We start from the raw sequence: 15,491 nt of genomic DNA on the forward strand, positions 1-15,491 counted from the left end.
TGGGACTCGATCCCAGGACACTGAGATCATGACCTGAGCTGAAGGCCGCTGCTTAACCAACTGAGCCACCCAGGCATCCCAAAATCTTTTTTAAAAAGATAAATTCTAACTAACAAAGCATAGCTGGAAGGGGGAGGGGAGGTTTCATTTGGAGAAAAAAAGACCTGGGAATACTCTTGAGTTGGAAGGGTACATGTGGAATTCAGAGAACTGAAGGGAGATCGATGCATTTATAGTACAATGTGTGATGAGGACCTGTGCCACCGAGGCACCCCTAAAAATAAAATCTTTTAAAAAGCCACACAGTTATAAATTAGCTTTTAAAAAAAATATTTAATGTATTTATTTGACAGGATCACAAGTACGCAGAGAGGCAGGCAGAGAGAGAGAGAGAGAGAGAGAGAAGCAGGCTTCCTGCTGAGCAGACAACACAATGCGATGCGGGGCTTGACCCAGGACCCTGAGATCATGACCCCAGCTGAAGGCAGAGGCTTAACCCACTGAGCCACCAGGCGCCCCATAAATTAGCTTTTTATAAAATTTAGAGGATTTAGTATGGAGCTTCCAATTTTACTTCCACTTCTGTTGATTTTTGCTTCCATCTGTCAAAATCACTGATGACACAGGTAATGGAGAAGTTTTCTGCGGGAACCGGAAACGATACCTGTTGTCCACCGGCATCCCTTCAGGGCAGCCTAACATACCTTCTCTTGCTCTTCTGTTCTGGCCCTGTATGCAGTCTTTTTTCTTCTTCCTGACAAGCACAATAGTACCAAAGTGAGTAATGCTTCAGGCCATGCACATTTGAAGAACAACAACATAATGTTTCCAGCTGTGCGTGAACTCTTTTACGTCTGAACGACCTATGGAATGAGATGTCATTTGATAGAGGATTTCCGGACATCTCAAATATTTTCATCCCCATGGCGCAGGCTGGGCTTTTTAGAGAGTTAAAATAACGTCTGTCCGCCGCGTTTACCCACGAGCAAAGCGCCTCCCGCTCGGACGCTGGAGCACCACTAGCATCCCGGGGTTGCCACCTGGACCGTCCTCTGGTCGAACGCTGTGAGCGCCCTTTGCGGCTACTACATTTCCCAGAACGTCCTGCGATGGGAGGCCGCAGTCATGAGCCAATGAGGGACTAAGGTGAGGGATATCTGCCCTGCGCTTCGCCTCGAGGCGGGGCTTCCGGCCCTCTTCATCCTGGTCATTTCTGGTTCTCGTTGGTTCTTTCACCGGGTCCCAGGTTCGGGAACCCCGGGGCTGGGTCGTGGTGGCGCAACCAGAGGACGGGCGGGAGGAGGCGCTGTCCCGCCGCACAGACTTGGGTCCGCTGCTCAGCGACGCCACAGGGGACAGCTGGTCCCCTCCACCCACTGAGTCCGATGGCGGCGGCCGCGCCCAGGGACCAGGCGCAGGTAAGCGCTCGTCCCCCGGGCCCTCCCCCACCCAGACCCCGAAGGCCCGAGCGCGGGGTGCCTGCTCGCGGCCCTGCGGCCCAGGCCCCGGTGTCCGGGACAGGGAGGCGCCGGTGGGCGGGGGCGCGTGTGTGAGCGCCGGCTGGCTGCGTGCGGGAGCGGGCTCCGGGCTGAGGGGCCGCCGGGGCGGGGGTTGCAGGGGTCCTGAGGCGGGAGGATTCTAACCTCAGGGGACGAGGGGACGGAGAGCGTGAGGCGGAGACCCGTGGACTGGCGTGCCGCGGTGCGGTACCTTCGCTCCTAAGGCCCTGGAGGGTCATGAGCAGAAAAGGGATGCAGTCTGTGTTAGGGTGTTAGCGGCTTTCCAGAAGCTGCGCGAGGGAGCACGGGCTGGAATGGGGGTGATGACGACGAGGGAGCCCTGGGAGTGGAGTTCTTGTCTGAGGTCGCAGAGCTGGTGGGAGGAGCACTGAGGCACAGAGGTTGGTCCGTTAACAGGTCACTTGACTACAGAGGATGCCCAGCTCACTCAGTTTACCTTACTCTTCCCATAGTTTTTTGGAGGCTGAAAAGGCACTTGTGGCACCTACAGAAGGAGGAAGAGGGTCTCCCAGTTCCTTGCGTGCCCTGACACCACCCTATAGTGTATGGGAGCGTGGTAACCTGAAACTCACATATTTTCCCAGCTGTTGGGTCTGGGACCTTCGAGATACCCCAAGTTCAGGGTCCTGCATGCAAGCCAAGGGTTACATGGAGGTGTTCTTTGTTTAGTCAGCCAGTGTAAACAGGTGTGGAAGGTTATCTCAGGAACAGATTCCAGTTCGTGTAAATGCTTGGAGGCATGCTGGAGTTAGAAACAGGCTACAGCAGGTCTTCATTCTTTCTGTTACGAACAAAGAGCAGATCAAGAATCAAGTCTGTAATGTGGGCTGTCTGAGAACTTGGGCATCTGTTAGTGAAGTAGCGGGCAGTTTGGATAGAAAGAAAGAGTTGGTGATGCCCAGGTTTAACAAGCTCCATGTGGCTGCTGTTCTCCAGTGGAGAACCGATTATAGAGTTAAGGAAGGAGACTGGGAGCCCGGGAGGAGGCAGTTGGCTATAATCGATGGACAGGAGTGCTGGCTGTAGAGGTTGAAGAAAGGGTTGGACTTTTGTCCATTTTTTAAGAAGGGCCAAGTAGACTTTTGGATGTTGTAGATGAGGGAGAGAAAGGAGGTGTCAGGGATGATCTCAGGGTTTTTGGTCTTAGCAGCTGAAGCTATGGAAGGTCCATCATCTGGGATGGGGAAGTTGGTGGTAGGTTAATTTCCACCGAGAATATCTTAAGGTTTTTGGCCCTATTAAGAATCTGAGAAGTTTAAGAGAACTGAGTAAAAGCATCAGATGGTCTGCGGGACACACAGGTCTGGAATCTGGGGAGAGGTCCAGGATGGAGACATCCAAAAGTGATGGGTATTGATTGTGTGGACCAAGGGGGAGTTTTGGATCACATATAGGAGGGGTTATGCAGGTTGTGGTGTCATGGTGATAATGCTACTAGTGAGTTAGAAAGAAGAGGGTGCACGCTGAGGGAGAAATTTGATAGTGGGAGCAGTATAGAAGAGAGAATGATCTGGCAGGCAGCCAAGACTTACCTGGGATGAGTGGACATGACATGGCTACGGAGGCAGAGTAGTAATTAAATCAAGATGATAGGCCAGGCCCACTGTTTACTCACTACTGTACAGATTGACCAGAATCTTGTGGTGAGCTTTTATGGCATCTGTGGTGTTTCAGTCTTGCTGGTGGACAAGGTCTGCAGAAATTTGTGCCTGGCTTGGAGACCAATGGGGATTTGACGTGCCTTTAATGAAGGTTAAATGGAGACAGGAGGGTTATTGCTGCTAAGGGACAGCAAGGGAAGCACAGAAGTATCAGAGGGTCACATGTATCTGAAATTGACTTGTGGTTCTGGGTGACTAATACTGAAGCAAAGATCACGGGTCTTCCAGGCAGGCCTTCCAAGCAGCACTTGGGACTTTCTTTGTCAGTGGGAGCCATCAAAGGACAGGGGCTATACAAGATCATGTTTGAAATTTTCAAACACTCTGGTTGCCATGTGCCCGGTGTGTGGGTGAGTCCAGGGACATCCCTGTGGTGTGGGGCACAGAGATAGCAGAGCTGTGGGAAAGCATTTGAGAGATCCAAAGATGTGAGAGAGGTTTGGTCTTTGGAATGATGTGCACATTGAGAATAAGCATGAGCTGAGCGCCCTAGTGCCCTGGTACGGGGAACCTCAGGGTGAAGCATGAGCCCATGTGGTTAGCTCTTGTGTGTACAATCTGTGAGATGTACGGGAATTGCTTGGTAGAAGTGATGGGGCCCTGCAGCCCAGCCCAGAGCTTACATGACACTTATCTGTCCCCCTGCCTGTTGTTGCTGAGGGCTGCATGAACAGGATCGTGAGGAGAGAACAGCTCTTAGTCACTCTAAGGCCTGGTACCTCCTCTGGCGTGGGGAGATCCAGAGGAGGAGAAATGTGGGGTAGACGTAGAGGAGATGGAGTGTGAATTCTCAGAGAATGTTCTTGGTTTTATCCATCCCATTCTTGACAGGGTGGCCTGACCTTTGAGGATGTTGCCGTGTACTTCTCCCAGGAGGAATGGCGTCTCCTTAATGAGGCTCAGAGACGGCTGTACCGCGATGTGATGCTGGAGAACTTTACACTTCTGTCTTCACTGGGTAAGGCCCTCCTCCTTCCCAGCGATGTAAACTGGGTTTTGCATTACCCCCTGCAGAGGGTGCTTTGTCCTTTCCAGCATGCAGACCATAGGTACTGCTTGCTTCAGCAGTTTCTTGGGTAGTCGAGGTCCTTGCTGGGGCTGGGTTTTCGCAGTCCCCTCTGCTCTCCCCACGGACCCAGTGCTGTCTGCGCTGACCCCTCGCAGGAGGAATTGGAGTTCAGTAGACTTGCAGTGAGGCTAGTGGATGGTGTCTTGTTTGTCCTCTCCCTGGCCAGGTCATCTCTCTAGGTCTGTGTTACTTTTGTGTCCCTGGTTTTGTTTCCTTTTTTTATCTGACAGTTCATTGTGCTTCCTTATGCTGGGAATTACAGGTATTATCGTGGTCTTTACCTACCTGGACCATGGACTGTATTTTTAAGACTGTCTTGTACTGTTTTACTTACAGTGTTCAGATTTCTTTCCTTTTTTTTTTTTTTTTTTTTTTAAAGATTTTATTTATTTATTTGACAGAGAGAGAAATCACAAGCAGATGGAGAGGCAGGCAGAGAGAGAGAGAGGGAAGCAGGCTCCCTGCTGAGCAGAGAGCCCGATGCGGGACTCGATCCCAGGACCCCGAGATCACGACCCGAGCCGAAGGCAGCGGCCCAACCCACTGAGCCACCCAGGCGCCCCTCTTTCCTTTTTTTAAAACAGCTTTATTGAGGCGTACGTAACTGACAAGTAATATTGTGTGTATTTATATTTAAAGTAGTTAGTGCTAGGACTTGATATTCATATACATTATAACATGATTACTCCAAACAGCTTAATTAACGAATCTGTCGCTGTGCATTTTACCTTTTTGGGGTGTATAAGAATACTTAAGATCTGTTCTCTTAGCAAATTCAAGTATGCAGCTCAGCATTATTATTAACTGTACTCACCATGCTGTGCATTAGGTTCACAGAACTGCATCAGTTTGTAGCTGACAGTAGCTCCCTGTTTCCTGTGGCCCCCAGCCCCTGGCATTCTATTCTTTGTTTCTGTGAGTTGAACAGTGTATTGTTGTTGTTGTTGTTTAACTACAAAGCAAAAATAGTTTAATTCTTTTTTTCTTTCTTTTTTTCCTTCTTCCTTCCTTTCTTTCTTTTATTTATTTTATTTTATTTATTTGACAGAGAGAGAATACAAGCAGGGGGAGAGGGAGAAGCAGGCTTCCTGCTGAGCAGGGCGGCTCAATCCCAGGACCTCAGGGTCCTGGGATCATGACCTGAGCCGAAGGCCGACACTTAACAACTGAGCCACCCAGTGCCCATTTTAATACCTTTAAAATCCAAATTTTTCTTTCAAACATTCATAACAAAGATTTTCAAGTCAGAATTAATACCTCAGGGCGCCTGGGTGGCTCAGTGGGTTAAAGTCTCTGCCTTCGGCTCAGGTCATGATCTCAGGGTCCTGGGATCGAGCCCCACATTGGGCTCTCTGCTCAGTGGGGAGCCTGCTTCCCTCCTCTCTCTGCCTGCCTCTCTGCCTACTTGTGATTTCTCTCTGTCAAATAAATAAATTCTTCAAAAAAAAAAATTGTAAAAAAAAAAGAACACCTCAGTTAGTCAAGCATCAGGAAGCGACATTACAGGTGTCTAGTATTCAAAGGGACATCTGTTCCTCAGTCACTTCCTTCTCATGTCTTTTTCCAGAATCGTACAGACTCTTTCACTTCTCTCCACTCCCCATGCCACTGTTTCTTCAGATCATGAAGACTGAATTTGTTGAACACCAGAAATCTATTGATACGACATCCTGTAAACCATGGCACGTGGTTGTTGACCATCTGCAGTTACTAGGCCAGCTGGTAACTGGTTAGGAAGTGCCTCCTCTGGAAGTTCTTCACTTAGTCCATCTGTAGCTATGACTCTGCCACCAATTCCTTTTTCTCCTTTCATAGCCTCTCTGAATTTCTTTGTTTTTTTTTTTTAAGAGTTTTATTTATTTGACAGATCACAAGTAGGCAGAGAGGCAGGCGGAGAGAGGAAGGGAAGCAGGCTCCCTGCTGAGCAGAGAGCCCGATGTGGGGCTCGATCCCAGGACCCTCGGATCATGACCTGAGTCGAAGGCAGAGGCTTAACCCACTGAGCCACCCAGATGCCCCAGCCTTTCAGAATTTCTGAAGGTATAATTTTAGAGGCTCAACATAACTGTCACAGCCTGAGGTCAGTGTGGCAAAGAGAATATCTTCTCCCTTGATTGTCTTCTGTTTCTCTTCATGACATTTTTCACTTGCTTCAGGTGTTATAAAGCTGATGAACTCACTTAGTCATTTTTAAAATTTTTTTATTTACTTTTTTTTTAGTTTTTAAGATTTTATTTATTTATTTGACAGAGACACAGTGAGAGAGGGAACACAAGCAGGGGGAGTGGAAGAGGGAGAAGCAGGCTTCTGCAGAGCAGGGAGCCCGATGTGGGGCTCGATCCCAGGACCCTGGGGTCATGACCCAAGTCGAAGGCAGACGCCCAACCGACTAAGCCATCCAGATGCCCCTCTTTTAAAAAAAAAAAAAAAAAAAAAGATTTATTTATTTACTTACTTGACAGATCGCAAGTAGGCAGAGAGGCAGGCAGAGAGAGGGGGGGAAGCAGGCTCCCTGCTGAGCAGAGAGCCCGATGTAGGGCTCAATCCCAGGACCCTGGGATCATGACCTGAGCCAAAGGTAGAAGTTTTAACCCACTGAGCCACCCAGGCACCGTTACTTATTCTTGAACACAGTTTTCTCTTTGAGGTATGGCATTTTTCATTATTCTTGCTACATTTGCAGTTGGAAGATAGGTATCTTGTTCTCTGAAACTGTCTTTTGAACCATTTGTGTTTTCATGATCCTTCATGCTGTCCTCAGTGTCTTCATGAGGCTGAATCACATAGTGGCTTCTTCCCATGTGATCTACAGAAATGCCTAGTAGAGAAGTATCTGTTGTAGCACTGTGGGCACCCATTGTCATGAAATTCTGTCAGAACCATGTTGTCAGTGGTGTTCAGGGACACCTTTCTAAAAATGGGTCCTGATATTTGCCCGCTTTCAACCTTTGGGGCATGTCCAGGGACTGCAAGCTACCAGATGGCTGCATTCTTTCTTTTTTTTTTTTTTTTAATGATAGACAGTTGGGTGCCTGGGTGGCTCAGTGGGTTAAAGCCTCTACCTTCAGCTCAGGTCATGATCTCAGGGTCCTGGGATCAAGACCCACATTGGGCTCTCTGCTCAGCAGGGAGCCTGCTTCCCCCTCTCTCTCTGCCTGCCTTTCTGCCTACTTGTGACCTCTTTCTGTGTCAAATAAATAAATAAATAATCTTAAAAAAAAATAAAATAAATGATAGACAATTGTTTTGGGTGTTTTTTGTTTTGTTTTGTTTTGTTTTGTTTTAAAGATTTTATTAGTTTATTTGACAGAGACACAGCAAGAGAGGAAATACAAGCAGGGAAACTAGCAGAGGAAAAGCAGGCTTCCCACGGAACTGGGAGCTTGATGCAGGGCTCGATCCCAGGTCCCTGGGATCACGACCTAAGCCTTAGGCAGATGCTTAATGACTGAGCTGCCTGGGTCCCCCTGATGGCTGCATTTTTTGCATGTAAGCCAGACTGCAGGGAGACCAAATCCACTCCTTCCTCCCTGGCACCTCGTTTCCTCCCCACAAAGGTGTGCAGGCTGGCCGTGGCCCCACTTCCCCGCCGACTGTCAGTCCTACTGGTGCATGGCCACCAACTCTGGTGTCCTTTCCCCGATTTACCCGCCCAGGCCCTGGGCTGCGCCCAACACATGCTGACCACCCCCCTGGGGCACCGGGGTGGACAAAGCTGCCCTGCCTTACCCTGCCACACCCTGCCACACCCCCACCCGGTGGTGGGGGACATCGGGGACAGGGCCCAGCCCCCCTCACAAAATGGAGCTGGCCGGGGAGCCGCCTCCAAGGGTGGGGAGATTGGCGGTGGTGGCCTGGCCCGTGTCCCGCTGCTCCTGGGCCCGGAGCACACAGAGCTCACCACATGGAGGCCCGGCACCTGCTCCCTGGCTGGACTGCAGTGGAGCGGCATTATAGGTGCCTACTGGCTGGCTACGAACAGGTGGGAGGGAGGCGAGTGGCCCTGGCCAGTGTGGTGGTGGGCCTGCCTCTTTTATTTATTTATTTAAAATTTCAGGGGCGCATGGGTAGCTCAGTGGGTTAAAGCCTCTGCCTTCAGCTCGGGTCATGATCCCAGGGTCCTGGGATCAAACCCCGAATCGGGCTCTCTGCTCAGTGGGGAGCCTGCTTTCCCCTCTCCCTGCCTGCCTCTCTGCCTACTTGTGATCTCTGTCAAATAAATAAATAAAATCTTTAAAAATAATAATAAAATAAAATAAAATTCCACATATAAGTGACACAATATAGTATTTGTCTTGCTCTGACTTATTGCATTGTTGAGTTTTGTCCTCCAGGTTTATCCATGTCAATTTATGGATATGGATTTCCTTTTTTTTTTTTTTTTTTTTTAGATTTTATTTATTTATTTGTCAGAGAGAGAGCGAGCGAGAGCGAGCATAGGCAGACACAGTGGAAGGCAGAGTCAGAGGGAGAAGCAGGCTCCCTGCGGAGCAAGGAGCCTGATGTGGGACTCGATCCCAGGACGCTGGGATCATGACCTGAGCTGAAGGCAGCTGCTTAACCAACTGAGCCACCCAGGCGTCCCTGGATTTCCTTTTTTTATGGCTGAATATATAGTGTATATATATCAGGCTTTATCTATCATTCATCCATAGAAAGATACTTTCCATAGAAAGCTACATAGAAAGGTTGTTTCCGTACCTCGGCTGTTGTGAATAATGCTGCAGTGAACACAGGGCTGCAGGTGTCTCTGGGAGATAGGGATTTCATCGCCTTTGGATGTGTGCAGAGAAGAGGATTGTTGAACCATATCATAGTTTGTTTTTCAGTTTTTTAAGATTTTAAAAATTATTTTTAAGTAATCTTTATGCTCTGTGTGGGGCTCAAACTCACAATCCAGTCACAAGCTCTTGGGACTGAGCCAGTCAGACACCAGACACCCCTATTTTTAATTTTTTAGAGATCTTCTATTCTGTACCAATGTCTGTATGAGTGCATCTTACCAGCTGTATGTAAAGGTCTCTTTTTCTTCACCTTCCTCACCAACACTTGTTACCTCTTGCTTTTTGATAATAGCCATTCTAAGTGGTGTGAGGTGATACTGTGATTCAGATTTGCAATTTTCTGATACTAGTAATGTTGAGCATCTTCTCGTGTATATATTGGCCATTTGTCATGTCTTTGGATAAGTGTTTATTGAGGTCCTTTCCCTATTTTTAATTGGATTATTTGTTGTTGTTGTTGTTGTTACTGAGGATTTTTTAAGATTTTATTTATTTGGTGGCGCCTGGGTGGCTCAGTCACTAGGCATATGCCTTTGGCTCAGGTCAGGATCCCAGGGTCCTGAGATCAAGTCTCAATCGGGATCCCTGCTCAGCGGGAAGCCTGCTTCTCTCTCCTGCTCCACCTGTTTGTGTTCTCTCTCTCAAAATGTCTCTCTCAGTGAAATAAATAAATAAAATCTTAAAAAAAAAAAAGATTTTATTTATTTGGCAGAGAGAGAAAATACAACCCCGCGTGAGGGGCAGAGAGAAAGGCTCCTGCTCAGCAGGGAGCCTGACCTGGGGGTCATTCCCAGGAGTCTGGGATCATGATCTGAGGCAAAGGCACTCAACTGAGCCACCTGAGTGCCCCTGTTGTTGTTTTTATGAGTTCTGTATATACTCTGGATGTTAAAACCTCTTGTCAGATCTTTTGCAGATATTTTCTCCTGTTCCTTAGGTTGCCTTTTCATTTTGTTGTTTCCTTTGCCATACAGAAGTTTCTGATTTGATACAGTGCCACTTGTTTATTTTTGCTTTTGTTGCCTTTGCTTTTGGTGTCATATCCAAAAAATCATTGGCAACACCAATATCAAGGAGCTTTTTTCCCTGAATATCTTCTACAAGTTTTATAATTTCAGGGGTGCCTAGGTGGCTCAGTTGGTTAGGTGTCTGACTTGGTTTCAGCTCATGTGATGATCTTATGGGTTGTGGGACTGAGCCCGGTGTTGGGCTCTCTGTTTGGCACGAAGTCTGAATTTTCTTTCCTTCTGCCCCTCCCCCCACTGACTTGAGCATGTGTGCGCACTCGGCGTTCTCTCAAATAAGTAAAGAAATCTTTAAAAAATAAAACTTTTATAATTTTCGGTCTTATGTTTAAGTTCTTACTCCAATTCAAATTAATTTTTGTGAGTGGAGTAAGATAAGGGTCCAGTTTCCTTTTTTTCCCTCTTCTCCTTCTTCCTTTTTTTCATTGGTAGCGCTAGGACTCACTAGGCTGTCTTAGTGAAGGCTCTGGGGCTCCCCCATGCTGCTCTTAGTGTAGGAAGCTCAGCTGTTTTGTCAATTCTTCTTGAGCCTGGACCCCAGGAAATTACAGTTCATTAGATGTTGTCCACGAGCGCATCCTCCGTCATCCTCCCGTGGCCAGTGGCCGCCACCAGACATGGGACCTTCTTCATGTGCTGTTCACTTTTGGGCTTCGCTCCACCCGCTTTAGCCGCCGGGGTCTTGCTGTGACTTAGAGACGGGGACTTGCCAGCCTTACTCAGCCCTCAGCCAGGACTTGTGGGATCTGCTTGAGCAGTGATTTTTTTTTTTTTTTTTTTTTTTTTTTTGCCAGAGATAGAGAGAGAGAGTACACACAAGCAGGCAGAGAGGCAGGCAGAGGCAGTGAGAGAAGCAGGCCCTGACGAGCAAGGAGCCCGATGTGGGACTCGATCCCAGGACCTTGGGATCCTGTCCTGAGCCGAAGGCAGCGGCTTAACCAACTGAGCCACCCAGGCGTCCCTGAGCAGTGATTCTGAAAGCAAAAATACATCATACTTCTTTGCCAGCTTCTTTTCTTTTAACCCATGTTCCAAGACTCTTTGCCAGCTTCTTGACTAATTTTTTTATTCTTGTTGAGTTTCTTCAGCGCCTCAGTGTCTATGTGGAGAATATCTACAGCCTTGGCCTCATTGCAGTGGGGCTGGCCCCCCGAAGTACGTACGGAAAACTTGGGGCAGGGAGAGGGTGTAAGCCCAGAATGCCCACACTCCTCGGCAGCTAGTCTGGCTTCTCATGCTAGCTGGTGGGCTTGGCCAAGTTTTCCCCACACCTTCCCTCTTACTTTAAGACCCAGGGTAGAGGTCCTCTTTTTTTCGTTTTCCATGTGGATATCCAGTTTTCCCGTCACCATTTATTGAAGAGACTGTCCTTTCTTCATTGTCTGTTTTTGGTGTCCTAGTCAAAGATTGGTTGACCATGTGTGCATGGGTTTACTTCTCGGCTCTCTGTTTTCTTCCATTGGTCTGTTTTAATGCTAGTACCTTACTGTTTTGATTATAGCTTTGGAGTATTTTGAAATCAAGGAGTGTGATGTCTCCAGCTTTGTTCTTCTTTTTCAAAATTGCTTTGGCTATTTGGGGTTTTCTTTGGTTCCATACAAATTTAAGAAGTGTTTTTTCTATTTCTGTGTAAAATGTCAATGAAATTTTTTTGCGAATATCAAAAGCGAGAACAAGATATTTAAGAATGTTGGATATCTTTCCGTCTGTCTTCAGTTTCTTTCATCAGTTTCTTCTTATTTTTAGGATATAGATCTTTCACCTCCTAGGTTAAATTTCTTTGAGTATTTTATTCTTTTTTTTTTTAAAAAGCTTTTATTTATTTATTTGACACACAGAGAAAGATCACAAGCAGGCGGAGGGGTGGGGGAAGTAGGGTCCCTGCTGAGCAGAGAGCCCAACGTGGGACTCAATCCCAGGACCCTGAGATCGTGACCTGAGCCAAAGGCAAAGGCTTAACCCACTGAGCCACCCAGGCGCCCAATTTTATTCTTCTTGATGCTATTTTAAGTGGGATTGTTTTCTCAATTTTTTTTTGCAGATACTTTATTAGTAGTGTATGTAAATGCAGCTTAGTTTTGTATATTGATTTTTTTTAATCTTGCAACTTTACTGAATTCATTTATTTAATAATGTTTGGGGGAGTCTTTTCTTTTTTTCTTTTTTAAGATGGAATATTGCTTGATAGGTGGTTTTTTTCTTTTGTTTTTTTTTTTTTTTTTTGTTTGTTTGTTTTTTGTCAGGAAGAGACCATAAGCAGGGAGAATGGCAGGCAGAAGGAGAAGCAGGCTCCTTGCTGAGCAAGGAGTCCAGTGTGGGACTTGATCCCAGGACCCAGGGATCATGACTCCAGCTGAAGACAGACACTTAACCGACTGAGCCTTGCAGGTGTCCCAATGTTTTCGTGGATTCTTTATAGTTTTCTATATGTAAGATTATGTCACCTGCAAACAGATAACTTTACTCCTTCCATTCCTTTTATTTATTTTTTAAATAATATGATCATTTTTTAAAATAATATGATGCCTTTCATTTATATTTTTTTCCTTAATTACTCAGGGCTAGGATTACTGCTGCTGTTATGTTGAATAGAAGTGGAGCGAGCGAGCACCTTGTCTTGTTCCTGACAAGGAACAGAGACAAGGACAGAGGCTGGGGGAGGGGAAGAGGGAAGGTTTGAGCTTTTGATCATTGAATGTATTAGCTGTGGGCCTGTCAGATGTACTGAGGTTCGTTGCTTATATATATAATTTGTTGGTGATTTTTTTTTTTATCATGAAAGCACATTGAATTTTGCCAGATGCTTTTTCTGTATCTGTTGATATGGCTATATGATTTTTACCCTTTGAACTGTTATTCAGTTATGGTGGTGTATCATGTGTATTGGTTTACACATGTTGAACTATCCTTGCATCTCAGGGATAAATCCTGATTGTTTGTATTGTATGATGCTTGTAATGTGCTTTTGGATTTGGTTTGCAAGAATTTTTTCTTTTAGGAATCTTGCGTTTCTGTTCATCAAGGATATTGGTCTGTAATTTTCTTCTCTTGCATTGTGCTTAAATGCCATCAGGGTAATGCTGGCCTTGCAAATGAGTTTGGAAGTGTTCCCCCTTCAGTTGTTTGGAAGACTTCAAGAAGGATGGGGATACCTGGGCAGCTCTCTCGGTTTGTTGAGCATCTGACTATTGATTTCAGCTCAGGTCATGATCTCAGGGTTGTGAGATGGAGCTTGTTGGCGGGCTTCATGCTCAGTGAAAATTCTGCTTGAGATTCTCTCTTTCCCTTCCTCTGCCCCTCCCCCTGCTCGTGCTCTGTCTCTATCTCTCTAAAATAAATAGATCTTTGGGGCATCTGGGTGGCTCAGTCATTAGACATCTGCCTTCTGCTCAGGATCCCAGGGTTCTGGGATCCAGCCGCATGTTGGGCTCCCTGCTCAGGAGAAACTCCGCTTCTCCCTCTCCCACTCCCCTTGCTGGTATTCCCTCTCTCGCTGTGTCTCCCTCTCTTAAATAAATGGATAAATTATTTAAATAAATACATAAAATAGACCTTTGGGAAAAAAAGATGGTGTTAATTCTCTAACTATGTTGTGGAATTCCCTCTGATTCTATCGGGTCCTGGGCTTTTCTTTGTGGAACATTTTCTCCTTGCCAGTTATGAGTCTGTTCACATTTTCTCTTTCTTCATTATTCAGTATTGTCAGGTTGTACCTTCCTTCCTTCCTTCCTTTCTTTTTTTGGTTTGGTAGTTTGTAGGTTTCTGTGAATTTATCCATGTCTTCTGGGTTATCAATTTGTTGGCATATAATTGTTCATTGTAGCCTTTTGATAGGTTGTATTCCTGCGCTATCGGTTGTGATGTTTCCTCTTTCATTTCTGATTTTATTTGAGTCTTTTTTTTTTCTTAGTCTAATTAAACATTTGTCAGTTTGTTTTATCTTCTCAAAATCGCTTCTCGGCCTTTTGGCTAAGATCAAGTGTTTTATCTTCTCAAAAACCCAACTCTTAGTTGCATGGGTCTTTTCTGTTGTTTTTTTAATGTCTATTTCATTTATTTCTGCTCTGGTCTTTGTTACTTGCTTCTTTCTGCTTTGACCTTACTTTGTTCTTTTTCTCATAGGTTGACGTATTAAGTTGCTTACTTAAAATTTTTATTTTTTCTTGGGGCACCTGGGTGGCCCAGTGGGTTAAAGCCTCTTCCTTTGGCTTAGGTCATGATCCTGGGGTCCTGGGATCGAGCCCCACATCAGGCTTTCTGCTTGGCGGGGAGCCTGCTTCCCTCTCTCTCTCTGCCTGCCTCTCTGCCTATCTCTGTCTGTGAAATAAATAAATAAAATCTTTAAAATAAATAAAAATAAAAATTTTCCTTTTTTTTTAATTAAAAAAATTTTTTTTAAATTTTAAATTATTTGACAGACAGAGATCACAAGTAGGCAGAGAGAAGGGCAGAGAGAGAGAGGGGGAAGCAGGCTCCCTACTGAGCAGAGAGCCCAATATGCAGGGCTCCATCCCAGGACCCAGGGATCATGGCCTGAGCCGAAGGCAGAGGCTTTAACCTACTGAGCCACCCAGGCACCCCCAAATTTTTCTTTTTTCTTAATGTAGATATTTATTGGTAAAACTTCCCCCTTATAACTGATTTTCTTGCATCTGTAAGGTTTAATGTGTTGGGTTTCTATTTTCATTTGTGTACATAGATTTTTTTATTTCTTCTTTGATCCATTGTTTGGAAGAATGTTGTTTAAATTCCACGTATTTGTGATATTTTCCAGCTTTACTTCTGTTAATGATTGCTAGCTTCGTGCCATGTAGTTGGAAAAGATACTTGATATGATTTTAGTCTTCTTAAATGTTAAGAATTGTTTCTTGGGGTGCCTGGGTGGCTCAGTTGGTTAAGCATCTGCCTTCAGCTCAGGTCATGATCCCAGGGTTTTGGGATCCAGCCTCTCATTGGGCTCCCTGCTTGTCTGGGAACCTGCTTCTCCCTCTGCCTCTCCCCCTGGCTGTGCTTGCTTTCTCTCAAATAAAAAAATACAATCTTAATTTATCTGAGAGAGGCAGAAAGATCATGAACAGTGGGGAAGGATAGCGGGAGAAGCAGACTCCCCACTTAGCAGGGAGCCTGATGTGTGGGACTCGATTTCAGGACCCTGGGATCATGACCTGAGCTGAAAGCAGATACTTACCTAACTGAGCCACCCAGGTGCCCCAAATAAATAAATAAAATCTTTAAAAAAAAAAAAAAAAAAAGTGTGTGCCTGGATGGCTCAGTCAGTTAAACATCTGCCTTTGGCTTGGGTCATGACCCTGGAGCCCCAGGTTGGGCTCCTGGCTGAGCAGGGAGTTTGCTTCTCCCTCTGACCCTTACCCCTCTTATGCCCTCACTCTCTCAAATAAATGGATAGAATCTTTTTAAAAAAAAAAAAAAGG

At 45.9% G+C, this 15,491-nt stretch overlaps 1 protein-coding gene across 2 annotated transcripts in view; it reads left to right on the plus strand.

Annotated features, from left to right (window-relative positions):
- LOC101682103 (zinc finger protein 345-like) overlaps window positions 1-15,491 on the plus strand; it is a 40,175-nt gene that overhangs the window by 15,452 nt on the left and 9,232 nt on the right. For both annotated transcript variants that reach the window (XM_013048088.2, XM_004776864.3), the window contains exons 4-6: window positions 627-1,146; window positions 1,247-1,418; window positions 4,013-4,139. In XM_013048088.2, coding sequence (XP_012903542.1) covers window positions 1,386-1,418; window positions 4,013-4,139 — 160 coding nt within the window. In that variant the 5' untranslated portion in view covers window positions 627-1,146; window positions 1,247-1,385. The remainder of the gene's footprint in view (window positions 1-626; window positions 1,147-1,246; window positions 1,419-4,012; window positions 4,140-15,491) is intronic.

This window comes from Mustela putorius, unplaced genomic scaffold (assembly GCF_011764305.1).
Source record: "Mustela putorius furo isolate JIRA1106 unplaced genomic scaffold, ASM1176430v1.1 tig00000196_pilon_pilon_pilon, whole genome shotgun sequence".
NCBI classification, from domain to species: domain Eukaryota; kingdom Metazoa; phylum Chordata; class Mammalia; order Carnivora; family Mustelidae; genus Mustela; species Mustela putorius.